This window comes from Falco punctatus (genome assembly GCF_963210335.1).
Source record: "Falco punctatus genome assembly, chromosome: 7".
Taxonomy (NCBI): Eukaryota; Metazoa; Chordata; class Aves; order Falconiformes; family Falconidae; genus Falco; species Falco punctatus.
This window is the reverse complement of record NC_137587.1, coordinates 61422142-61447550: the sequence shown is the minus strand read 5'-3', so window position 1 is coordinate 61447550 and position 25409 is coordinate 61422142. Positions and strand designations below refer to the sequence as shown.

General features: G+C 55.9%; 2 protein-coding genes across 4 annotated transcripts in view; one reads left to right on the top strand and one right to left on the bottom strand.

Moving 5' to 3' along the window:
* Positions 1-3: 3 nt before the first annotated feature.
* On the bottom strand, positions 4-11511 carry MFGE8 (milk fat globule EGF and factor V/VIII domain containing). Of its 2 annotated transcripts, none has more exons than XM_080396209.1 (10): positions 11246-11511; positions 7395-7520; positions 6999-7124; positions 6367-6480; positions 5746-5927; positions 5172-5327; positions 4139-4283; positions 3062-3264; positions 1577-1732; positions 4-1455 (listed from the first exon to the last, which is right to left on the bottom strand). In XM_080396209.1, the coding sequence occupies exons 1-10, from the start codon at positions 11316-11318 to the stop codon at positions 1312-1314; spliced, it is 1425 nt and encodes a 474-aa protein (XP_080252335.1). In that variant the 5' UTR covers positions 11319-11511; the 3' UTR covers positions 4-1311. The 2 variants fall into 2 exon arrangements, with proteins under 2 accessions (XP_080252335.1, XP_080252336.1); XM_080396210.1 differs by having other exon boundaries at positions 3062-3246; positions 11246-11510.
* Positions 11512-24946: 13435 nt separating this feature from the next.
* ABHD2 (abhydrolase domain containing 2, acylglycerol lipase) overlaps positions 24947-25409 on the top strand; it is a 41304-nt gene continuing 40841 nt past the window's right edge. Inside the window, exon 1 of one of the 2 annotated variants that reach the window (XM_080396214.1) lies at positions 24947-25091. The gene's annotated coding sequence lies outside the window, so the exon portion shown is untranslated. Of the gene's footprint in view, positions 25092-25142; positions 25182-25409 lie in introns of those variants that run through there. The other variant, XM_080396215.1, reaches the window with a different exon arrangement.

Here is a 25409-nt window from a genome sequence, read left to right as displayed (position 1 = left end):
TCCCAAAGTTTCAGCTGGTTTTAATACTGTCAAAAACACCCCGGAGGGGGGCCTCCGCTGCCATCCCACCCGGGCTCCCTTGGTGCTTGCCAAAGTGAACCTGCGGCCAGCCCGGCCACATGGCCGCTTTGCATCCCGGCAGGCAGGGGAAGGATCGCGCCAGCACTGCTGCCCAGATGCCCTCCCTGCACCCCTGCTTGCCGGTGCCAGGTCTTGCTCATCACCTGCTGCTAATCCCGAGGGCTCGGAGCATCACAAAAGGCTCCCCACCACCCCCCAGAAGGGGCAAAACTCAGGTTACAAAATGGGTCATGGCACAGCTCTCTGCCTACTGCATTTTGGTGGTTTGACCACCACCTTTCTCATCTTTTCTCCACACCCTTGTGGCTACAAACCATCCGTCCCCCACTACCAGATTGCAGCCCCCCTGGTCACCACTTGGCCCTGGGGACAAGGGACCTCCTGGCATCCCAAACTGCAGTAAGGTGGGGACGGCAGCAATGCTGAGACTTGGAGGATGCTGGAACCGGCACCTTTGGAAGTGGAATGGGCAGTGCCTGCCAAAATGCCAGCCACAGTGCCGGCCAGGAGTACACAGCGGGTAGAGCCACCAGCAATGGGGACTTGGTGTCTCTTGATAAGAGCCATCTCATCACTCCGCTCGCACTATGTGGTGCTGACAACGCAGGCAAGGAGACCCAGGGCCTGGCAAAATGGGCAGGGAACAACAGCCAAGTAGGTTTTTCAAAGCCCCTGCTTGTAGACATGCAGGCAGCACGAGGCACATCAGAGGCTGCAGGCCAGGGTGCCTGCCCTAGGCCTCCCCAAAACTCCTGAGCCCGGAGCCCCAGTGCAGGCAGGGGACTGCTGCTGGCTGCAGCCTCTCTGCTGGAAGCAGAAGCAAAAAGGGGGAGAAAATTTGTCTCCAGGCTTAGTCAGGAGGATGCAGCCAAGCCCTGGTTGCACGACAGGGTCCCGCAGCAAAGCCCCATTTGCAGGATGGGGTCCTCCAAGGAAGCCCCAGTTGCAGAAGAGGGTCATCCAGCCAAGACTCAGTCGCAGGAGGGGGTCTCACCCCTGGCTGCTGGGGCAAAAGGGCAGGAGCCATCCCTGCATCCCACTCGCAAGGGCCCTGTAAAATGCAGTGCTGTGGCCCCAGCACCAATGGGGGGCAGGGGAGCCCTCCCAGCCACCTCCCAAGTTTGGGGACATGGAGAGGGGGGTGTGAGGTTGGAGAAGGAGTGGGCAGGGGCAGGCAGGGTGCGGGCCGGGTGGCAGGGAAGAGCAGCCCCGTCCTTCCTCCCCACGTGCCTACTCATCGCAGCCCAGCAGCTCCACACGCAGAGTGATGCGGTTGTGCCAGGCCACAGGCAGGATGCGGATGAAGCGGGCGTAGAAGGGCACGTCGAACACATTCTTCTTGTGTGAGTAGTTGTCGCTGTTACCGTGGAAGATCTAAGGGGAAAAAGGTGGGTGCCAACACTGCCAGGACCTCCCCACCACCATCCCATCCCTCCCCACAGCGGCATCCCTGAGGCCCGGGAGGTCGCTGCCCACCTTGCCCTGCCCCACACACCTTGGTGCTGTTCTTCTGGCCATCCTGGTAGAGGGTCCAGGTTGTGCCATTGTCACTGTAGGCCACCTTGTAGGCTGCCACATATTGGATGTGCCCAAAGTCACGGGCTCCTTGTGTGATGATGCCCGTCACCTTCTTCTGGTCCCGGAGGTCAATCTGGCATGGAGACAAGGCTTGCTGAGGCTCCTCGCAGGAGCGGTGCTCCCACCCCGGAGCATCCTGCACGTCCCAGAGGTAGCTGGGACATGCTGGCCCTCGCAAGTCAAGAATGGAGAAGACACCACTCGACCCCTGCCCAATGCCAGAGCAACTAACAAAGAACTGCTGTGAAATATTTGACCCATGAACACTTGTAGCATCCCTCAAAGCAACCCAAAGCGGGATGCAAACCCCACTGCCTCAGCACTCTTTCCCACCCCTACCCCCCTGACATCTTTTGCTGAAAAGGGAATTCAATGTGGGAATGACAGCAAAAAATCTCAATTCAAAAAGAAATAAAGGATTCCCGGAGGAAATGCATTTCCACTGGAAAGTGATTCTGGCTGAGAAAATATGCAGTTCAGCACAGTCTGACATTTGGGTAGTGAGATGGTTTCTGTTCTCTTTACTCTGCCACACTGCTACTGCTGCTGGCACGCCACAGGGTAAACCAGCAAATGAGCTGAGCTGTCTCCTTAATTTAGTTCCCATTTTATGTTCGTTGAGGGCAGTACTAGCTATACATACACATGTATATGTGTATATATATGACTGTGCATGTAAATCTGTATACATGTACACAAACAGGCAGCCTGTGGTGCAACAGCCCAACTTGGTCATCCTGACCCCATCAGCAGACATCTTGATAAGCTGCTTTATTTAGGGCCATGAAGCAGCTGCTTTTAATCATTTCCCAAATAAAAAGCGGGACAAATATCTAAACTGCTTTGTCCTATTATGTCATGAAATCATGTGAAAAGTACAAAAACAGTGGAGGAAAGAAAACTGAGAAGGAAATTTCAAAACTATTTGTTCCCATTCCAGACTGGGAATAGAAAAGCAAACCTGATTTTTTCCTGCAAAACAGAAACACGGTGTTCTGGGCAGCTGGAGGGTTATAGGGCAGTCATCCCGGGCTGCAACGGCACTTCCCAAGGGGATGATGCAGAACTGGGGTGCTGTGGGCTCAGTGTACCCTACAAGAAGGTCTGTGGAGGCAGCACCACCCTGTCCCTACGGGCACTGATGTTTCTGACCCAGAGCTCCAGCACCGCAGTTAAAACTGCTGGCCACAGCCCCATCTGGGCATGCCCCTGCGATCCCAGCTTGGGGAGGGCACTGCTGGGCTGTGTGCCCCACACCAAGGCTCCAGCTGCACCGTCCCAGTGGCTCTGGCCAGCCTCTCCCACCGTGCACGTCCTGCGGAAGCACAGGAGTGGCCCAGGGCACAGCTGCAGGAGCTAGGGAGGAGAAAAGAGGTTACAGAGGAAGGGCACCAAGACCCACCTGCAGCCACTCAGACTGGCCGTTGTGGAGTGCTGTCCAGGCGTTGGTTTTGCCCGTCTTGTCCAGGCGAGCGTAATGTGGGTGCCAGGTAAAGGCGTCGATGCCCCAGGTCTTGTAGACACTGGAGGCTGTGATCTGCTGGTCGGAGATCAGGCGGGACTTCATGCCCAGAGGCTCCGAGCAACCTGCCGTGTTGAAATAAACTGTAACACAACAGTTTACACAGACAGTGAAAAGGAAAGAGTCCGCAGCACCATCCTGAGCAAAACCCCACAGCCCTGGCAGATGCCATCCCCACATTCCCACATTCCCACATTCCCACTGCCCATAGCAGCAGGCAGGGCCAGGCAGGGAAAGGCTCAGCAGAGGCACAGGGTCACAGCCAGCTCGCCTTTTCCCAGGATTTTTGTCTCCCAGCTATTCCCTGGCTCACAGTGCCTCCTGCTGCAGGAACGCAAGGACATCCCCACAGCACAGTCCCAAAATACAGATGGCTTCGGCAGGAGGCGGAGGAGGATGCTTTCACGGGTGAAGAGAGCAATGCAAAGACACCCCCATCTGAAAGCACGGCTGGCACTGCACCCATGCAGTGGCAGGACAGGAGCCAAGACCCCACAGCACCCCACTCCCACACGGGCACTGGGTCCCTCCCGCTCAGCTGCTGGGGATGTGCTGCAGGGCAGGAATGTGGGAGGCGCAGGGAAAGGGCTCTGGCTAATCATCCCTCATGTTTCCCAGAGGACTTTGATCCTCCAGTGCTTCACAAGTTCTCCAGCAGGAAAAAGCATCCAGTTCACAGCTCACACAGGGAGGGGACACAATAAAAATCCCAGCTTGGGAAGGTGTTAGCAGCATGAGAATGCAGCTCGAACCTGGCTGAGCTGGTGGGATTAGTGGCTTGTGCTCCCCAAAGGCACCCGTGGGTATTTCCAGGCATCACATAGCCGGCACGAGGGAAAACAAGCGCTAACAAATCCCCTGCCCCAGGTGATGAGAAGCAGTACGAGGGGTGATGCCCTGCCCGATGTCACCCCCTGCCCTGTGGTCCCTTGGAAGGGAACAGCCACCCATATTTACCATTCATCTCACAGCCGATAAGTTCAAAGCGCAGCGTGCAGGCACGGCGGCACATCACGGGGTAGATGCGGATGAACTGGGCGACGATGGGAGGGTTAAACATGTTGGTCTGCATGGTACCATAGTCCACGTTCCCCTGGAAAACCTGTAATGGCGAGCAGGACTGAGTGCCCCAGCTCTCCCACAGCCTCATGCATGAAATCCCTTGGCCCAGCAGACGCACAGGCCTCGGCACCGCCGGCAGCAAAATCAGGGGAAGCTGGGCTCTGCTTTTGTGCCCTTGAGCAGTGCACGACCTTGCAGCAGCTCCACTCACAAGAGAACACTGCAACACTCCCTGCTCCATCCTTGCCCCATGGAGCTAGACATGCAGCAACATGCACTCCCTCCCACTATGGCAATACTCCTCAAATCACAAGAAGCGGAGAGGTGGCTCACTTCTTTCTTTTTAACACAATAAACAGAGTCAGGTTGTGTTTTCATGCATTTTTTCCACTGCTGCAGAAACAAGAGAAACCTTCCTCTTTTTTTTCAAGAGAGGCAGATACTCCCAGCCATCCCCTGGATACTCAAAAACCATCCAGGAGATGCTTGCCATAAAAAAACTGAGTGGGGAGTGCTGCTATCAACAAGTACTCCTGCTTTGAGAGCGACACACACTGTCAGCTCATGCTTGCTGCAAACACAGCACCGAGCTGTGTAAGCCGTTCACTCGCACTTCCAGACCATGCCCAGTTCCCACAGTGTGTCAGCAATAAAGATATTATCTGAATGACCTAAATAAGTCAGCGCTACATCTTTGGTTATGCTTATTATGGTCAATTAAACAGAGCCAGAGAGCGCTGCCTGCTGCTGGAACCGCCTGTGTCGTCACACTGCTAGGACCAGTTCCCAGCATGGCTTTGACCCAGGTCAAAAGCACCTTCCCAAACATGGGGACAGTTTGGGGTGCAGCTCACAGCCACCCCAGCACCCACAGCACCGCTGGGTAGGGAGAGCCGGCACAGCCCCCACATGGAGCATCGCAGCCCACCTTCTCTGTGTCCTTCTTCTCGTCCTTGCAGAAGGTAAACTCCCGCCCATCCAGGCTGTAGGCAACTTTGTAGGCGCGGACGTACTCTGGCTGGCCCACGCGGCGAGCGCCTTGCGTGATGATCCCGCTCAGCCGCATCTTCCGCAGCAGGTTGGCCTGGGGAGGGGAGAAGAGCATGAGTAGGACAGTGTGGATGGGGTGCACAGCCCCTGTGCCCACCAGCACCACCAAGCCTGGATGGGAGGGTGGGCTCAGTCTCAGCACTGGGACCAGGAGAAGAGGCTGCTCAGGGCACTTTGACCTCCTCAGGGCAAAAGCCCTCCATCCCTCCAGCATTCCATGCCAGGGCGAGCAGAGAAGGGGGGACCACCACCCCAGGTCCCCATCTTCCCTGCAGGAACCTTGCCTTCTCCAGGCACATCACAAGATGCCCCTGGGTGGCACCTTGCTGCAGCAGTTTAGCCCCACATTGGCCACCAGGAGCAGAGAAATCCCATGACAGCAGCCCTGTAAGACCAGCCATGGCTACCAGGGCTGCCTGCTATCCTGGTGTTCCCAGTCCTGCTGCAGGTACCTGGATCCAGGGGTTCTTGTCATAGTTGCTGGAGGTCCAGGCATTGACGATGCCGTGGTTGTTGAGGCGGGCGAGCTCTGGACCCCAGCGCTGGAGGCCAAGGAAGCCGTAGTGGACAGAAGATGCTGAAAGCTGAGCATCAGAGATGGCTCCTCCTTCCATGCCCAGGAGAACTGCACAGCCTGCGAGCAGTGGGGTCATCAGCACCAGAAAGAGATGATGACCAGGGAGCAAAACCAGGGGGTCATTTGCCTGTTGTCTGGAGCCAGGGCAGGAGATGGAGGCCAGCCCTAGGACCAGGCTGTCCCCAAGGTGTCCCCCCATCCCTACCAGTCTTCAGCCAAAACAGCACCACCCATCAGCCCCTCTCAAAGCATGGAGGTCTAGGAGGAAAGGGCTGCTCTGGACTCCCCACAGACAGCACTTTCCCGGGGATGCTACCTCCATCAAGACCAGGCCTGCTGGCATCAAGGGCAGCTGGCACACAAGCACCCACAGCTGCCCTCCAGATCCCCCAAACCACCTGGTGAGATCTCTCCTGGGCATGATGGCAATGGGCAACAGAGCAGTGGGGAACAGGAAGCGAAAGGGAATTCTGTACAGTTGGTGCCAGGGACTTACGGACATGGCAGGTCTTCCCCAAGAACGGAGAAGGACATTTGCAGGTGTAGTCGCCATCCAGGTCCAGGCAGGTGCCTCCATTTTTGCAAGGCTGGGAGTAGCACTCGTTCTTGTCTAGGAGACAGAGTGCGGGAGCTCAGAGGTGACCCCAGAGCCAGCCCTGGGGAGGAGGCCCCTCATTCAGGGCAGCGGGAAGAGGGGGAGGCATCCCCTAAGCAAGGGCCATGGCAGGGTCCCTGCTGATACAGTGGCACAGGTTGAAGCTCTGACCCATGGAGCTGCCTAAATCACGTCCCTGCTGACTGCAGCCACATGGGTGCATCAGGACATGTAGCCACAGCAAGGCTGGGAGCCTGCGTGGAGCAGGTTGAGCCTTGAGGCACCCATTGCCCCATTACTCGAGGTACCATGTCCCTCCAGAGATGCAGAGCAAGACTCAGACACAGCCGTGACCCCGTGTCCCTCCACCCTGCAAGGTCCAAACCAGCCCGTGGTCCCCGACAGAGCCTAGCACCCAATGCAGCCACAGCTGCAAGACACCAGATGTCCCCCTGGTGCTGCCCAGGGGGTCCCCAAGCCCTTAGCAGCAGAGCAGCCCCCCTCAGTCCGTCCCCCCCCCCCACTGTACTCACTGTTTTGGCAGTGCACCCCATCGTACCCTGCAGGGCACTTGCAGATGTAGTCAGTGAAGACATCCCCCCGGTTTGGGACCAGCTGGCATTCACCGTTGTTGTGGCAAGGATTGGGGTGGCAGGGGCCTGGAAAAGGGGGAAAAATGATTGTAACACGGGCACAGGTAGAAAATAAGAGCATCTAGTGGGCTACTGCTCCCCAAAGACATTGCATTCCCCCCAAGTAATGGAGGTCACCCATCCCTTCTTGGATCTCCACTCTATGTGCCCATCAGCAAGGCTGGACCCCAGAACCAGATCCCAGGCCCAGTGGTGCAGAGCCACAACGAGAGCATGCTGTCACGCTGCAGGGCTCCTGGCCTTCATGGAGCATCCATGAGGGGGTCAGCCCCTCACCTTTCTCTGTCTCATTGCAGTCAATCCCAACGTAGCCCTCAGGGCAGATGCAGAAGAAGGGGGTCTCATTAATCCCGGTCAGGCAGGTGCCCCCATTCTGACAGTGGTTCACATCACAGAAGTCCCCTAGAAGTAAAGCCATGTGTCACTGCAAGCCATCCCTAAGGCAAGCATCCAGTAGAGCCCCACGGATCCACACAGAAGCATCCCAGCTCAACAGCAGGAACTGCTCCCCTGCAGATGCTGTGGGAAGAGGAGCACCTGGCATGGACCAGTTGCTGGATCTTGCACGGGATTATCGGCATTCAAGAGCAATGGCTGAGACCAGGAACACGAGAGAGCAGCCAGGATCTGCCCTGCCCTGGTTTAAAAGGGGTTTAACAGAACCTGCATATCAAACCAAAGCCAGAGGAAACCCAGGGGTTTTGTACGTCAGATGTTTCTGCCGCTCAGCGGGGAAGTAGGGGCAGCCAAGCTGGGGCTTGCTCAGGCACGAGCAGGACAGGATTATTAAAGGGAATGAGGCTGGTCCTATTGCTTGGTTTTGCTAATGAAAGTTAGCATTCATAAGACACACAAAAAAAAAAAATTATTGTAGGGGGAGCCCGCATGCCTCAGTTCATGCAAGGAGGGAGCACAGTGTCCATCCCTGCATGACGCCTGCCAGACCTCCATCGCTCTCCCAGCAGCTCCCACGAGGCTGGTTCCCCCAGGGAACTGACGGGGCTGTACCATCTTCCCTGCCTGTTCATCCACCTCCAGCATCCCCCCATGGCATTGAGTTGGGGGCGGGGGGGAAGGAGGCGTGCTACAAGGGTGGCTTCTGCCAGAAGACACGAGGAGCTGTCCCCATGTTGGAGAGCACCAGTCCCAAACAACTCCGAGACAGACCCACTGCTGCCCAAAGCTGAGCCCATCACCAACACTCATTTGCTTCTGTGATAATATATGTAAGATAAGGTAAGAAATGCTGCACAGCAGCTATGTGACAGGAGTGAAAAAATGTGAGAGAAGCAGCCCTGCAGAAACCCCAGTCAGAGAAGGAGGGCAGGAGGTGCTCCAGGTGCCAGAGCAGGGAATCCCCGGTAAGCTGTGGTGAATACCACAGTGAAGCAGGTTGTCTCCCTGCAGCCTGTGGAGGACTCCACGCAGAGCAGTCTGTTCTGATGAGCTGTGCCCCATGGAAAGGACCCACACTGGAGCAGTTCACGAAGAACTGCAGCCCACGGGAAGGACCTACGTTGGAGCTTTTTCATCTGTTTTCCCCTCCGTCCTGCTGACGAGGGGGAGTGAGGGAGCGGTTGGGTGGGCACCTGGCAGCCAGCCGAGGCCAACCCACTGTACTCATCAACCTTCTGCTCCCCATTACAGTGCTGAATTAGACTGCAAGAGCCAAGCTGAAATTCCTCCCGCCCCCAATTTGTTCTGACTCAAGAGCTGCAAGATAGTAACGCTCTCTGTAAGCCTGGACCAGATTCCCACAGATCTGGCTGAAAGCCTCAACAGCTCCTCACCAAGCACTGGAATGGCACACACCTTGATGCCAGACTCTTCTCTGCCACGCTGCAGCGGTCAGAGGAAGGGCTGAACTCAGGTGGAGACCCAGGAATAACCCCCCACTACCTGCATGCCCTGAAGAAGGTGGAAGTTAATGAGCTGTGGCTTCGCCGCCCAGACCCACACCAAACAGCACGGCTCTCATTAGCCTAAGCCACTACACAGTGAGCTCTTACTCATTAGTCTTTTAATAGCAGGGCTCCATTGAGTTAATCCCACTCTTCCTGACACTCCACATCTGTAGGGTACACACTGGTGGCAGACAGGCCTGCATTACGTGAAGGCTTCTGAAAAGATGCTGTAGCTCCCTTAGCCCAGCCTCAGGAGGCAGAAAAACTTGGGCACTGGTTCAAGTCACTGCCTGCGCTGCCCAGCCTGTTCTGCATGACCTCATGCTCCATCAATGTGCTGCCATGAGCTACAGCACGGGAGGAGAGCTAGTGCTGATAGTGGGGATGCCTCTGCCCCACGCCCCTCCGCAGGTCTCGGGCACATCCAGCCGCCCCATCCCAAGGATCTCTCCCGGCAGCCGGCCGAGGCCACACAAACAGAGCTGCTTCTGTTCGGCCACGGGGGCCGGCTGCTTCCCCAGGCACGGAGCGCCAACGAACGTGTGCTCCCCAGCATCCGCGCTGCCTCCGATGCAGGAGTTTCTGGGGTGGGACACAGCAGCAAAGGAGCTAGGGCTCCTCCCAGGGCCAGGACAGGAGGGGTCCCAGTTTTGGACTCCAATTATCCCAAGTAACTGGGCTCCCTTTTATCCCCTCCCAGGAATAATCTGTTACGTGGTGGGTCCTACTAGCCAGCCCCCTGGCTAACAACAAGACAAACAGGTCACATTTTCCACTGCAGGAAAATAGTTTTGGATGCTCCTATTTCTTAGCTGTTTCAGGCCTGGTTTTGGAGCCATTCAGCAGCTCCATCCTCCTCACACACATTTTTCTCCCATCAGAGACAGAGCTGTCACAGGCTGGACAATCAGGAACCAAGGCAACAAAGACCAGCCACCGCTTTTGGAAATGTTTGCTTATATGAACCCACAGGCTGGCTGGAAGGCAAAAATAACATCCTCCAAAAACTGGGATGGCTCATCCCAGCAGAGCTGGGGGAGGTCAGGTCAAGCCTGTCTCGCGAGGGCAAAATGGGCACCTCTGCCCAAGGAGAGGGAGCACAAACAGGGTCGTCCCCCCCAGCACACTTTCCACCACCTTTGTCCCCTGGCCTGGAGCCCACAGTTGGTCTTTGCTGCCCTTTTCCCTGGTCTCATCCCTTTGGGAGTCAACGACCCCAGGGATGATCCACAGAGTGCTGATGGAGCAGCTTCTCCCCGGGATTCCCCTGGCCGGACCAGCCAGGTGCGCTGTGCCAGGCAGTCCCAGGGAAGCTGTTTACATCGCAGGCGCGGTTATCTAAGCCTGAAAGCACGGGACAGCCCGGCTGGGCTGCTCGGGACTGGGGAGCAGGGACAGGGACAGGGACATGGCCCTGAGCTCCTCTGCTGCTGCAGCCCTGAGTGCCGCACACCCCCTTGCCCCCCCTGCACCCCACAAAGGGCAGCCCGCACGCTTGCACCCTGCACCCCAGATGCTCTCACTCTGCACCCTGGATCCCCAGCACTCCAGATCCCCAGGACCTCAGGCTCCCCCTGTTCCCCTAGATCCCCTGCACACCAGACAACATTGCACCCTGATTCCCTGGCACCCCTGATCCCCTGCACCGCGGGGTCCCTGGCACCCTGGATCCCCTGCACCCCAGCTCCCCTGAACCCCGGGCTCCCCTGGCACCCTGGATCCCCTGCATCCCAGCTCCCCTGAACCCCGGGCTCCCTGGCACCCTGGATCCCCTGCACCCCAGCTCCACTGAACCCCGGGCTCCCCTGGCACCCTGGATCCCCTGCATCCCAGCTCCCCTGCACCCCGGGCTCCCCTGGCACCCTGGATCCCCTGCACCCCAGCTCCACTGAACCCCGGGCTCCCCTGGCACCCTGGATCCCCTGCATCCCGGGCTCCCCTGGCACCCTGGATCCCCTGCATCCCAGCTCCCCTGCACCCCGGGCTCCCCTGGCACCCTGGATCCCCTGCACCCCAGCTCCCCTGAACCCCGGGCTCCCCTGGCACCCTGGACTCCCTGGCACCCCTGATCCCCAGCACCCCTGATCCCCTGCACCCCGGCTCCTCTGAACCCCGGGCTCCCTGGCACCCTGGATCCCCTGGCACCCTGGATCCTCTGCACCCCTGCACCGCGGCACCCCGGCTCCCCGACACCCCACAGCGGCCCGGCACCCCGGCACTCACCGACCACGATCAGCAGCAGCGAGAGCCCCAGCCCCAGGGCGAGCAGCGCCTGCCACTGCCTCACCGCCCTCATGCTGCGTCCCGAGCCGCGCCGCGCCGAGCCGAGCCGCACCGACCCGCGCCGCGCCGCGCCGAGCCGCGCCGCGCCGAGCCGAGCCGCGCCGCGCCGAGCCGCGCCGCGCCGAGCCGCGCCGAGCCGAGCCGAGCCGAGCCGAGCCGAGCCGAGCCGAGCCGAGCCGAGCCGCACCGACCCGCGCCGCTCCGCCGCGGGGCTCGGGGCGGGGAGTGACTCAGCCCGGCCCGGCGCGGCCCCACGTGCTCCGCCGCCCGCCCCCGGGGCGGGCCCGGCCCCGCCGCGCCGGGCAGAGGCTGACCCCCGGGGCGGCCCCCCCGAGAGCCCCCGCCGGGGAGCGGGGGGCGGCTGCCGGCTGGGAGAGCGGGGGGGCAGGCAGCAAGCGGGGTGCAGGCGGCAAAGGGGGTGCCTGCGGAGGCGGGGAGGGGGGGTGAGCGGCTGGGGGCTGCAGCAGCAAGGGGGGTACCCCCGCCCCGGGTGCAAGGTGTAGGCAGGGGCGGGGGGGCGAGAGGCAGGGCTGGGAGACTGGCCTCAGCCAAAGGTGATTCATTAGCGGCCGGGAAGCGAGAGCCACCGCGGCACGCTGGTGATGCTCCGGGTGAGGGGGGCCGCTGGCTCAGCCCCTGGCCCTCGGGTGGCCGCTGGGGACTTCTTGAGCCTGGCAGTGCCCAGCCCTGGCTGGCAGGCAGAGGGGTGCAGGGCTGGACCGGGATGCACAGGGGGCTGCCAGCACTTGGTAGGAGGAAAAGCTGTCTTGCAGCGTAAACCCCACTTTTCTCTCCCTGGGTGGAGAGAAAGCTGGAGAGGGCTTCCCCTCCACGGGGACCTGGCATGCATGAGTGCCTTGTGCCACCCTGGGCACCCAGCATGCCAGCAGCGTGGGGTTTTCCCAGGCTCCTCCTAACCAGCATCAGGGAAAACAGCTTGCAGCCAGGTCAGGCGTGCATGGGAGGGAAAGGGATTTGGGGTGACACCGGCTCTCTGCCCGAAGCACCACACCGCAGGTCTGTTTGTTCGGCCACAAACAAGCGCCACTTTGAGTTGTGCCCGGCCAGTAAGGGCTGGAAAGGCCTAGCCATGCTCTCAAAAGGAGCTGGTGTCATGTGGGGAGCTCTGCCCTGGAAGGCAGAAACCATCAGGCTAAATCATATTCAGGCTAAATTCATATTCAGCAGCAAAAGCTTTGGAAAAGAGAAATGCACAGCATGGGAATGCTGGATCACTTGACCTCATGCTGGAAATCTGCTCCCAAGCCCTCCTCCTAAACATGAAGCTGATTTTATCTCTTCTTGCAAAACCCTTGATTTCAGCATTAACAAACCCACCTCAGACACTTCAGCTGCTCATGTTTACATGTTGACTCTGCCTGAGTGTTGCTACATTTCTGGCTTTGGCAATGCGGCCACCTCAGCCAACAGCAAGCTGGGCAGCCCAGCCTAGTGCCATGCACTTTGACCAGGCTTTCCACCTCCTTTTCCACCTCCACTCCAGCATCCTGCTAATGCTTTTCTTGGACATGGTCAACCAGTGCCCCAACTGGTTGAGAGCACCCCAGGGAAAGACTCACTGGCAGTTCCAGCTGTCCCAGTGTGCCGGCGATTTGCTTGGTGGTGGTGGTGTTGCCAGAGCACCAGGGCATGAGGAACACAGGGAGCAGGACATGGATTTCCACCCAGATCCACCACCCTCGCTGGTGGTGTTTCCTTAGATTAATAGCAGCATAAAGGAAACTCCAGGCAGAGTTTAACTCCAGTGTAGCAAGAAACAGCAGCTGGAAAGGCGGGAGCAGACAAGACACAGTACTTGCTTTCGAATAACCCTTCAACCTCAGAGTAATTACTGCTGTGGTGTTCAGAGGAAAACAAGGTCAGGAGGAAGAAAGAACAGGGCAAGATTCCCAGGCCTGTGCACAAGCAACTAGGACACGGGTGTTTGTTCAGCCTCTTCGAGGGGCTGCTGCCTGGACTGGTCTCGGAGAGGATACAAGACCCAGAGGGAGCAGCAGAAAAATCATCAGCCTCTCTAAAAACAGAAAGCAAAATGTTTTTCTTCTGTCCCCAGGGGCATGAATGCCGATGTCCCGAGGAACGTGCATGGGAAAGGATATTAAAAAGCAACTGGTGGAAGCCAGGCGGAGCTGTGCTTTCCATAGGGATAGCACTTCCTGGAGGCATCAGTGGCTCTTTGAATGGAGACCTGGGATGGAGCAGAATGAGAAACTGGAGTTGGGAAAAGCCTGTGCAGTCCCAGCTGGAAGAGGGAAGATCTGGCTATGGGAGACACAGAAGAGAGAGGAGCAACCTGTCAAGGACAGGAAAGCAGCGAGGAAAGGAGACAGCCCCCACCCAGGCGAACACCACACCCCGGGTTCATACAGCCGCCAAGTTTTCACAAGGGATGGCTCTACTTGAAAGAGTTGGGTAGGTCGAAGGTCAGGCATAATTTCACTCCCTTCTGCAGGGACTACTTAGGCCTTGTTATAGCAGGATTTACCACTGGGTTTGGTTTCTTCTGCACAGAGATCTGCAGGCTTTGCTGTGCCGTAACCCTTTCTGAGCCGTGCAGATAGCTGATATCCTGGTTTCCATAGCTGAAGTGGGGCTGCGCAATCTCTGACGAAATCCCCTTTATTTCCAAGCTCATACAAAGGTGTTTTCCTGTGAACAAGGGAGGTGAACAATACACAGCCTGCCCCTTGCTCAAGCATAAAGCCCCCATCTGCCATAAAACTGCCCAGGGTGTGTCTCATGGCGGATGATTTTGCAGTGATGGCTCGGGTATCGTGATGGTTTCGTGCTCCTTCACTCCCTCTCAAGACACTCACCTCTGACCCACGGGATCTCTCCCTCCACCACCAGGTAGCAATGACACCCCCTCACACCCAGCAAAGTCCCGCTCAGCCCCTGCATGGATTTTTTTTGGTGGTAGCTGCTATTGTTTCAGCTATCTGTTCTATAAAGGAGTTCACATGCTTTAAGGTTTATCTCAAAAGAAAGGCAGCCTTTACACCCCAGAGGGATTCCCCACCCGAAACCCTCCCACAACCCTCTCTGAAACATGGTTTTCCTCCCTCACCCCAGCACTGACAACCCCCAAAAAAACAACCCTGGCAGAGGCAGCCAGCCCCATTCCTCACAGGCACGGCTCTTTCCTAGAGCCCAAAGTTGTGATTTAGGCCACAGCACAGGTCCTGGGAAGGTTTCCTGCCCTGTAGGATCAAGCCTCCCGTCCTGCCACACGTGCCAACCACTCTGAGTGGGAAGGAGAAGCGATCTGCAGCACAGCCACAGATTAAGCCCCAGTCTGCTCCTAATCCCTCTAACAGGATAACCAAGTGCTCCGTGCCAGCATCTCTAACCTCCTGCAGCCCTGGCCAGCGTCACTGCCTGCTGTGTGCCAGCTCATGGTTTCTAACGGCTGCAGAACACATCCACTGGCCAGGACAATCCTTGCACGCAGCTGGGCTTCTCTGTTTATTTTCTAGAGAAAAAAAAAAGCTTTCCACACTCTCTGCCCTTTCCACCAAAAGGGCGACAGTTTCTTTAAACTCAGGCTTTACGTTTAGGGATGCTAATGTTTAGGTACCAGGAACTTTAGGACTATCGGAAGAAACCTAGATATTGAATATCCTCAGGGCATGGAAACCTCATACAGCTACCGAGTGCCCTTCAGGGTATGTAAAACTTTGTAATTTAAAAGAAGGCTGCAAAGGGCAGCACCAGCCCCCAGTTTTGCTCCATTCCCACTGCTGATCATGTCAAGAGCTCAGATGAGATTCCATTCAGTTTAACTTCAAGTCCTTTGCTCTAACCTCAATAAACAAGATTATATCCAGCTTAAAGCTGTTGTGTCTGTGTAAGGTGCTTAATGTAAGCACCTTTATATAACCCCCTTCTCTGAACTGGAATGCTTTGCAGTCTTTAGGAATTTATCTAGGCATATCTCCAACAGAAAAGGTGTTGCCTTCATCTTCATTTGACAGATGGGAAACCAAGGGCTGGAGGGGCTTGAGGGAAGGACATGTGTCCCTTTATTTTGTCCATCTAAAAGGTAGACACGCAGGCCTGGCCTCTTACACACACCTCCTCAGCAGCCAGTAGTAACAGCAAGATTTCCAAAGGTCATTCACATCTACTACAGGAGGAATCACCCTGGGAAATAGCTGTCTCCCCACTGACAGTGGATCAGCACTGACCACTGGCCAGGACTAAACCGCTGCGTTGTGGTGGTTCCCCGCAGTGCCCATCTCCAAGGGCTGCCCAGGACGGATGGAGCAGAGCCCCCATCCCAGGCTTGCCTTTGCCCCTCTCTAGCCTGTGGGTTGGAAGCACCCATCCGGTAACTGGAGCTGACACCCCGTGCAGCATCGAAACCGCTCACGGATTAGCAGCAGCGAGCAGCCTGACCATGCCCCAGCACTGAGCAGATGCTGTAGGCAGATAAGCTGTGGCTCTTTTGTTCTTTTTCAGGAAGCTCTTGGCAAGCTCCTGCCTTGACACAAAGCACTAAATTGTGTACTTGATAACTTTATCGTCGAGGTTCCTCTGATAACCCAGGTTTCTGTGGCAAAGGACAGACCTTGTCATGTTATCAAGCTCACAAGACCCCTCCTTACTCAAGCCATCAATTTGGCGTGCGTGTTTCTGGCATATGCTTGGTGGAAGGTCCTCCACGACTTGTAGGGCTCGAAGGCAAGCTTGCAGCCTGATTAAACATCAGGGGCCTGATGGCACTAATGCTATATGAATATGTAACAACACTAATGAACTCTAACGAGCTGGGCTACGGGGCTTTGCAAGGAGCCCAGAACCTGTCTTACCGGCTGGTGAAGAAGAGGCAGTTTGCTCATTACGGCAGGCTCCCCTCCCACCCATCCGTGCCAGGGAGAGGCTCTGCCCAGGTGGGGGCCCTACTAATTTGTGAAGTTGCCTTTTGATCTCTGTATCTCAAAGCATAATGAGAAGATTTGAACTCTTCCTGTCCCTCCCCCTCCGTGCCTCCCACATGCTCTGATCCCCCAGAGCCTGGCAAGCAAGGGGAGATCTGCACACAGCTCTGGGATTTGTTTCTTCCTGAAGAGAAGCATATTTGGGGGCTTTTAAGGCACACGTCAGTAGCCACATCTATGGCTGGTTGTAGCAGGAAGGCACAGGTCCCTGCACACCTCCCTCTCTCTCGCGTGATCCCGTGGGGGCATCCAGGGTGATCACACCTCAGAGACAGTTCCTTATTCCCTTGGTTCCTGCAGCCTAAAGCGGCTCTTGGAGGCCACCTGGAGCCAGTTGTACCACTGTGTGAGGTGGCTGGGGACCACCGATGCAGGACATTGGCTCCTGAGGGACCTCTGCTCTGGGAGAAAGGTCCTGGTGCCCAGTGCCTTCAGGGGCAGCTGCTGCAGGAGCTCCTCTGCTGGCAGAGCCACACATCCCACCCACCCTGAGACCCATCAGAGCCTCCCCCCTAGTGATTCAGTTTCTCTCTCATCCTGGGCAGATCCTGCACCGCTGGCATACTGGTTGAAGCTCCTCCACTGCTTCCTGCCCCTTGGGCTGCAGCCTCCAGAGCCGCAGCAGAAACCGCAGCAGGAGCTTGTTGGGCACCACAGTCCGTGTCCAGGAGAGAGGCTCAGCTGCTCAGTTACTCCTCTCCCCATGACTCCTCCTTTCCTCAAAAGGAAATGAAAACAAGCTCCCAACCAGATGTGTCACCATCTGTGAGAGCCATTGACACAGCACAACTGGGGCTGTTGCCTGGTCAGGTGTCCAGACCCACCACGGAGGAGTGCACGTAGCCAGCCCCATAGGCAGCATGCACCTAAGGGGCCACAAGGCTGGAGCAGGGGATGCCGTGGGACTGCCAGCGTGGCTGTGTCCTCCCCGAGCACTCTGCCTGGGGCTGCACTACCTCCTGTCTCAGCAGCAACAACTCCCAGGCAAGAAGCCAGCTGATAGCTCTGCACACCCACTGACGTTTCCATGTAGTTTCCATACACACCATTTGGAGTGGTGAAGACCTCCTTAGCAGGAACAGGAGTGTCCTGAGGGACAGGGGTATCCACCCGTCCCCTGGCTGCTTCACAAATTTCCTCCAAAGGAAATTTCCTACAGCTTAGTTTTGTATCAAACCCTTGTAAAGTCTCCCAAGTGTTTTTCCCTCCCTGCCAGGAGGTTTACACGAATGGGTTTTTAAGACATCCATTCTGTTAGTCATACCCCATATGTCCTCTGCATTCACTCCTCCTTCTCAGTGGGATCTCCCATCACACCAATTACCTTGTCCAGCCTCTGCCAGAGCCTTTATTACAGCATGAGCCAATTTGTCTTCTGCCACCAAACCCCCACCAGGCATTTCACGTTTCACTGTTCCCTCTCACCTCCTTGCCCTGCCCCACAGCCCTGTCGATACTGGATGCAAATCCCACCTATTCTGCATCTTCCCAGTGGCTCCTGGAGAGTTAAACAGCCTCAGCTCCAGTGTTGAGCCCCCAGTTGTCCCCAGGGGACAATGAGCTGCTGCCCTGACAGCCCCTGCCCCGTAGGATCCAGTAGCAGTAAAACCAGTGGCCCTTGCTGGAGACATGCAGAGTAGATACAGTGAGTGAGAACACATGGGCTTTGCATCCTCCCAGAGCATTTCCTTTGGTCCATGTTCTAGTCCAGACTTGTTTGTGCCTCCTGGACATGTTCCTCAGGGACCTACTGACACAGCCCCCAGCAACCCCCTTTGGCACACATGGTGGGTCCAGGGCAGTTACTGTGGGCTTGTGTGGTAACCTGTGTCCAGTTTAGGATGCTCCCTTCCAGTCCTTGCTATCCCATCTCAGGCTCGAGGTGGAAAGCAGGAGGTCACTTACATCAGGACCGTGGGTCATTTCTGTGAGCAGGGTTGGCTTCACAGGCACAACATGCTGTATGGATGCTGCTCACCCAAAAGAACACCAGAACCTCCCCATGACCCAGAGATAGGTATGGTCCCTTTAGGGTAGATGTGAAATGGGGCTCCTTTGTAGTCTTCCTCCTCCTTTGTCATGTCTGCATCTTCTCATTTTTGGTAGGTTGTCTTCTGCAAGGCCTAGGAATGTAAGAAAACTTCTGCCTATGCTCCTCCTCTTCTAGCTATGCCTGCACATTTGCCTCACCTGCTGCTCGCAGCCAGACACAGCAGATTTGGCAGCAGTGAGGACAGTGACCCCACCACCGCAGCTTTGGGGTGGCAGGGCTGTGTTTTGCAGAGCACGTGCAGCCCCACCCGGGAGGCACGTTCGCTCTGGCTGCCTGTGGTTAGCTGGCAAGCTTTCCAGGGAATAGTGATCTGCTCAGAGAGCTGCTTGTTTGGGAGCATGTTGTGTTTTTGCCTGGTCTTGCAGCTGCCTGTCAGCTACTGTACAAACACAGTCCTGTCTCCCAGCTTGCCTGTTCTGCCTCTCCTCAGCTCTGCTCCTGCTGGGCTCAGGATTAGCCACACCTCAGCTGGGTAAACAGGAGCTGATCTTGCCCCATTAGCCAAGGGCTTTTCAGCCTCAGCCACTGTAAGCAAGAGGTGCTCCTTGATTTTCCCCAAAGCAAATCTCCCTTTTCATCATTCAGCAGGTCTGAAGCCCTTAATTGGACACAGCAGCTGATGTGATCCTCTGCACTAGTTTCATCTTCTGGTTTTTTTCTTTATTCTTCTCTGCTTTTATTCCACTCAGCTTCCTTATCTTCTGATCTGTTCCTCATTTTCTCATTCCTTTTCCCCACTCCTGTCTCTGTCCCCTCCTTTTTGCTTTCTCACCCATCTGAGAAAAACCATCCTTTCTGCATGTCACTTTCTGGGTGCTAACTAATGAGCTAGACGGGGCTGCTATTTTAGTCTGAAAAAGCCTTGGAGGTTGTTAGCAACTACAGCCAGCACCTTAGTCTTCAGCTCAAAGGCAGCGTTTCCTGAATTTTTTTACCTGCCTTTGAAGGGATGCTGAGCAGGGAGGGAGGAGGACACCCATTCCCTGCAGCACAGCACCCTCTAGCCTCCGCCGGGGCAGCAGCTCTTTGCTGATCTGGAAGGAGGACCTTCACCACCATCATTCAGCCCTGCATCCTCCCAGTCCTGTAACACTCCATACACGTCCAGCCCTAAGTAACTCCAGCAGAATCCTCCTGCAGCGTTACTGCCAAACCCAAGGATGGATTTCATGGGAACTTCGGGGACCAGGATCGTAAAGCTAGTCTGTTCTGAGCAGTTGTGATAAATCAGGTGGCATTTCCAAAAGGCTGAGACACCAGCTTTGCAAGGTGGAGCCTGCGGTGAGCCAAGGTATTGTCAGCCTGGAGAAGCGATCATTAGACACGTCAGCAGCCCTGTTTATTTCCTCCAGCCCATGCAATAATTTGCCTCGGTGGTGGTACAGGCAGAGTTTTCAAAGGGGTAGTGCTGCAAAGCCCGGTTAGGTCAGCTGGAGGAGTGGCATGGGGTCAGTGACGGCAATAGATCTGCAGTTGCTGTGTTCTCCTGGGAGGCTGATCTGCAGCCTGCCAGGTCCTTGTGCGTGGAAGAGGGTGATCACCTCCAGCTCACCTCTGGACGTGGCAGCAGACCTTCCCTGCTTGGCTGTGATTGCCAGTGCATCTCCAGGAAAGCATCTGGCAGATGGGGATACTCTGGATTAGCCTTTCATCCCGGCCATCCACTGCTCCTTGCTGCCTCCTCCCCACCTGCTTACCCCCTGACCACACTCCTGCGGTCCCCACCAGCCTCATCACAACCCACCCACCTCCCCACACCAGCATCAAGCCTGTTACACCCCTGCTTTCCTTCTGCACCTTCAGGAAACAGAGCTCTGGCTGTCTGCACCCTAACACCATCACCCTTTCCCCCAAAGCACAACATAACCATCTCCTTTGTATTCACTCTCATCCAAACAGTTGTGTGCTCCCTACCTCCCAGACCCACCCCAATTCCCACTATTTTGGCACAAGGTAGTAGCTTTCACCTCCATTCACTTTATTTCCATAAATATTGCTCTCTAGGAAGACTCTCCTCCCCATTCCTTAGGTGATACTAAAATTTGGATTTTTAAAGGTGGTTGATAATCCCACTGTTCAGTTCACTAAGCATTTCAGTTTGCAGGATTGCAACCATTCGTTCTCCTCATGCATCACTACTTCTATGGCAAATTTTCCAGAGAAAGTATTTCACAAGCAGCTACTGAAAAAAACGTGGCTTTAGCAGTCTCCCTGGCTGGCTTTCTGGGGCTGGATAATCATAGTCTTTCCAAACTACAGCCTCAGGAACACAGTATAATGGCAAATGTCAGACATACCACTCAGAATTAAACACAAGACAAACAGTTTCCTTTATTCCATATGACCTTGAAAATGCCCCAGAAGCTCATACATCCTTCTGGCTTTACTACATTCATTGTTCCAATCCATCCTGCTTTCCACCAGAGGTACCTCCTCTCCCTACTCTTGCTGCCTGCCAGATACCTGCGGCTCTCATGCAGCCTCCCCTGCACATAACTGCCCCGCTAGTGCAGATGACTTTAGGGACAGGTGCCACACCAAAGCACCACTTGGCTCCTGCAGCTGTGTCTTGATTTACTAAAATGTGTGATAAAGGGGCAGAAATGACTGTGAGTAAACAAGAGGTGGGATCTGAGGTAGCTTCAGGCAACAGGTCTGCTCAGCCTGACAGCTTTTGGTGCAGGAGGTAGGAATTTCACATAACTGAACTCCCTGAAAAATTCAGGAGTGTGGCTGCACAGATTCATCTCAGGGAGATACAGATGGATCCTTCCCCTAGAGTACTGAGCCTGCTTGTGGAGCAAGGCAGTGTCCAAGTGCCATGGAGCATCCAGAGGCAGGACCAGCAGCACTGATGATGCCAGGGAGTAGTTTTCAAAGCCTCTTCCTCTAGCCAGCAGCTGTGGCTGGACATGTGGTAAAAGGAGTGAGCTGGCTGTTGGGAATCCATGGACAGAAGTGGTGGAGCACAGCCTGGTAAAGTGCTCAGCTCAGTGGCATTTCTCTTTTGACCTAAAGAATTCGGGAATGCAATAGCCCATCTGCTCTGAAATGATCAGTGAAGCTCCCTATATTAGCAGTCAGAGCCCTCGGGTTTGGTAGAAAAACAAGAGTCAGGAAGTCTCTAGCAATTGCCTTCAGCAATGAGACCAGGGCCTCTCGTCTACAGGGCAGAAAAAGGTGAACAGCAGTAACTCAGCAGGGCTGAGGTTAGTCAGTTAAGTTCTATAATTAGGAAATAAATAGCATGCTAAATAAACCCAGAGCAGAAGCTTTTAAGGAGGGTGACAGAGCTGGAAGTTGGCAAGGAACAGCTGAATGAGATGGAAAAATACTGAGCAGGTGGGCCACGTGCCACCTCCCCGGCTGGTTTGTATGATGCAGCCGTTCTCCCATCCCTGGCACTTGTCTCCTTCATCGTCAGCTCCTCAGGACAGAGGCTGGTCTATTTAGAGATCTGCAAAGTGCTCATTATGCTTTTAGACACCATTTTCAGAAAATACGTAAGAGTCCAAAGAGCACTGTGCATCCAGATCCAACAGGCTCCCAAAGAGCACGGCTCTGCAGCCTGCAAGCCAGTGCCTACTGGCACTGCAGGGAAGGCAGAGCAGGCAAAGAGGAAAAAGCATTGCCTTTATTTCCATCTGCAAAGCTTTTTTTGTGCTCACATGTCACTGACAGGCACTTCACTTGTTTTCAGCTGGCAATCAGACCCTGTCATAAAAGATGTTTTCCTTTTTGGTCCTGCTACACTAGCAGAGATCAACACCCTGATGCTTCCTGCAGCAAAAAGGTTTACTCAGAGGTTCAAAGTCCCCACCAGTCCTTCAGGGCACGGTGAGTTTGCTGAGCATGAGGAAAGCTGGGCCAGGGGAAATGAAGCAGAAAAGAGTTTCAGTTTGTTGTGGCAGCAACAGCCAGAAGAGACAGAGATGTGAAGAAAAGGTGACTATCACCATGGTGTTGCATGGGGGTGTCTCAGGCTGGCTCAGCACCATTTCGAGTTCTCTCTGCCTGCTACCTTTCCAGTTGCTGGGTTTAAAAAGGTAAAATTATCATCAGCCTTTTTTTGGCTTCATTGTACAGAGGTAAGTGCCTGCCCAAAGCACAAGGCAAAGCTGTGTTTTTCCTGTGCCTACAGTTTCCAGCACATATATTTGACTTCTTTTGCAGTAGTCATGCTACAAAAAGAGGGATCCTCCTGTCTCCAAGGCATTAGGGTGTTCCTGGACACCCCCATCCCACTTCTCTGCAGTAACCTCAGACCGAAACATCCACTGGGCTCGAGTTGCCAAATCCCTCCCTACAAGGCTGCGAATGAAGCTTAGTTCTTCCCAGCACCCTTCCTTTATGGGATGGTTTGGGCTACTGCTCAGATGACATTTCCTGAGTGTGAGCTGTTTGCTGCGAGCGGTACAGTGTCGCTTCTGGCTCTGGGCCAGAGCACTCCACCTACTGCACACACCACCGCTCCCAACACCAACCAACCCTGTGGTGCTCATCGTCACACCGGTAGAAGCGTCAGCTTCACACACACTCAGAGGGAGGGCAACTTCCTTTACAAGCCACAGCGCGCAAGCTGTTTTGATAGCCCAAAGGTGGGTTTGGATTCACAAAACACGCTTGCTTCCTCCGGCCATCTTTGCTCCCACACCAGTAGGTGTGGCTGAACCCCCCCAACATTGTCCAGAGTAAAATGCCAACTGAAACTAACTTGCACTGGTTCCTCCTGCCCTTTCTGGAGACACAGCACCTTTTCCATCACATCCTTTCTTCTTGAAATAAGCACAGCTCAGGAGTTTGGCTCCCGTTGCCACAGCCACCTGTGGATTTGTGCCACCACCTCTTCAGTATTAGTCCCCTCTGGTCCTCGGCTCTCATTCCTCACGGATGTATCTGAGCACCCCTGGTGCGAAAGAGCACCCTGCGTTTCACTTCTCCTCAGCAAGAAGGGGGCAGCTAAGAGTTTGGTTTGCTTTGCTTTGTTTTGTGATGGTGTGCTTAAAAAAGCTCTCTCCTAATAGCTGAGCTTCTCTCAGGTCTGGGAAGTATCCAACAGCCTCGGGATTTAAAATAAAAGCCTTGCCTGGAGGCTCAGCTCCAGTTCGTGGTGTGTTTTCTTGCCTGGATCTGTTTTCCTGCCTGGATCGATGGTAAGGAACCAAGGTACACCTGGAATCAACTGGACTGCAATTTTCTGTAATCAAATTCAAACACATTCTTCAAATAGTTAGTTAAGAGGTTGATACCGGAAGTTTATCTACTAAGCCTATCTCGTAGCTTGATCACAGGCATAACTCAGCTGCCTTCAGACATACCAAACCTCAGCCCATCTGAGTCACTGACAAGTTTAGCAACCACCATAAGCCCTGGGTATTTTCACAAGGTTAATTAAAAGCTGAAGATAAGGAATACGGCTCTCATGTTTGAGTGGTGTGGGATCACATCTGTAGCAAGTGAGGAGGACCGCTCACTGTGGGGCTGCCGCTGTTTCTGTTCCACCAGCATCATTCCAGCAGCTCCCTCTCTGCCCTTCCTCAGAGCTCTCTTCTGCATCGTGACTTAGTCTATAGCAGTTAGTCATCTCTCCAGATACATAACTCTCTGGAAAATGTGACTTGCTCCTTGAGAGCTTTCTCTACGTAGGAAGCTCCAGCTCCCAGTAAACAGAGGAAACAAAATGTCTGAAATCAGGGAAAGGATTTTTCCATCCAGTTATATAAAGCAGCCATTAACATAGCTAGGAACAGTTGATGTCACTAGCAATGCAACACGTGGCTCTTCTGGGAGGCTACAAGAAAAGCAAGTTTATAAACATCGCATTGCAGACATTTTTTATTTGATTATTCATTTTCCTCCAGTGCCTTCCAGATGTGGCAGGCTCCATCGACCTCCAGATTTTGCTGTCCCTGTCACACAACCCACTTGGTGGGAAAACACCTGGGGGGCACTGCTGTACCCCTGCGGGGCTGGGGAAGGGCCCTTTGCTGCTGCGGGCCAGGCCCAGGAGGCCACCCCAGTGCCAGGTCTGCCACACGGAGGTGGCCTGGGGGCCACGGGAAGCAAAACCAGCATGCTGAAGGCCCAGCCACCACTGTTAAGGCTCTTAAGACACCGTTCCTACGCCATTTGGTACCGCAGTGTAACGCTGTGTGACCAGCATGCAGCACCTGGGAACGCTCAGATGGATCAGCAGCAGCCTGTGCCGCACTGGAGGGGTTTTAGCCCATCTGTCCCTCACGATCACCAAGCTCCAGGGCACCGAGGCGCACCTCAGCTGGAGCAGCTCCGCAGGCTGCCCCCCCACCCACCCCGCGGCAGGGGTGTCGGCTCCCGCAGCAGGAGGGGCCAGCGGCGAGGCTGATGCTTCACCCTCGCGTCACCTCACGCCTCCGCCCTGCCCCGGCCGCGCTCTCTCATGGCGGCGGCAACCGCGGCTCCCCACAGGCGCCGGGAACCCCGCCCCGCCCGCGGACGCCAATCACCGCCCCCCACCTGACTGACAGGTGTCCAGGCCAACAGAACCCCAGAGTCCAGCCCCGCTGCGTCTCCACCAGCCAATGGCACCAGTGAAGGCCGGCTGGAGCTCCCTTCCACCCTCAGCTCGTCTTTCACCCAATCGGCGCGCAGGCTCTGGCGGAAGCGGCACGGCGGGCTGCCAATGGGAGGGCGAGGGCGGTTACTAGGCGGCCGCAGGTAGCGGGGCTGGTGCAGACGGTTCGGAGCGGTGGTCGGAGCTGTTGGTGGCCCCGGGGCTGAGCCGGGCCTGCAGGTGAGGCGGTGGCTCGGGAGCCCCTTCCCCGCATGGCTGAGGGAGCGACGGCCAGGCGTCCCTCCCTCCCTGCCTCTCAGCCTCTCAGCGGTACGGGGCCCGAGGGGGCGTGGGGCGTCCGCTGGCCGTTCCCCCGCGGCCGGCTCTGTCAGGCGCTGGGCGGTCTGAGCTGCTCCTCTCTCTCCGGTCTTAGGCTCCTCCGTGCCTGCCCCGCCGCCTCCTTTCTGTTTATTTTCTGCGGCAGGCATGTCCGATGTGTGTATTCCCTGGGGTGGGGGTGGCCCTGCGGTGGGGTTTGGCCTGGTTGTGGTGGTCTGG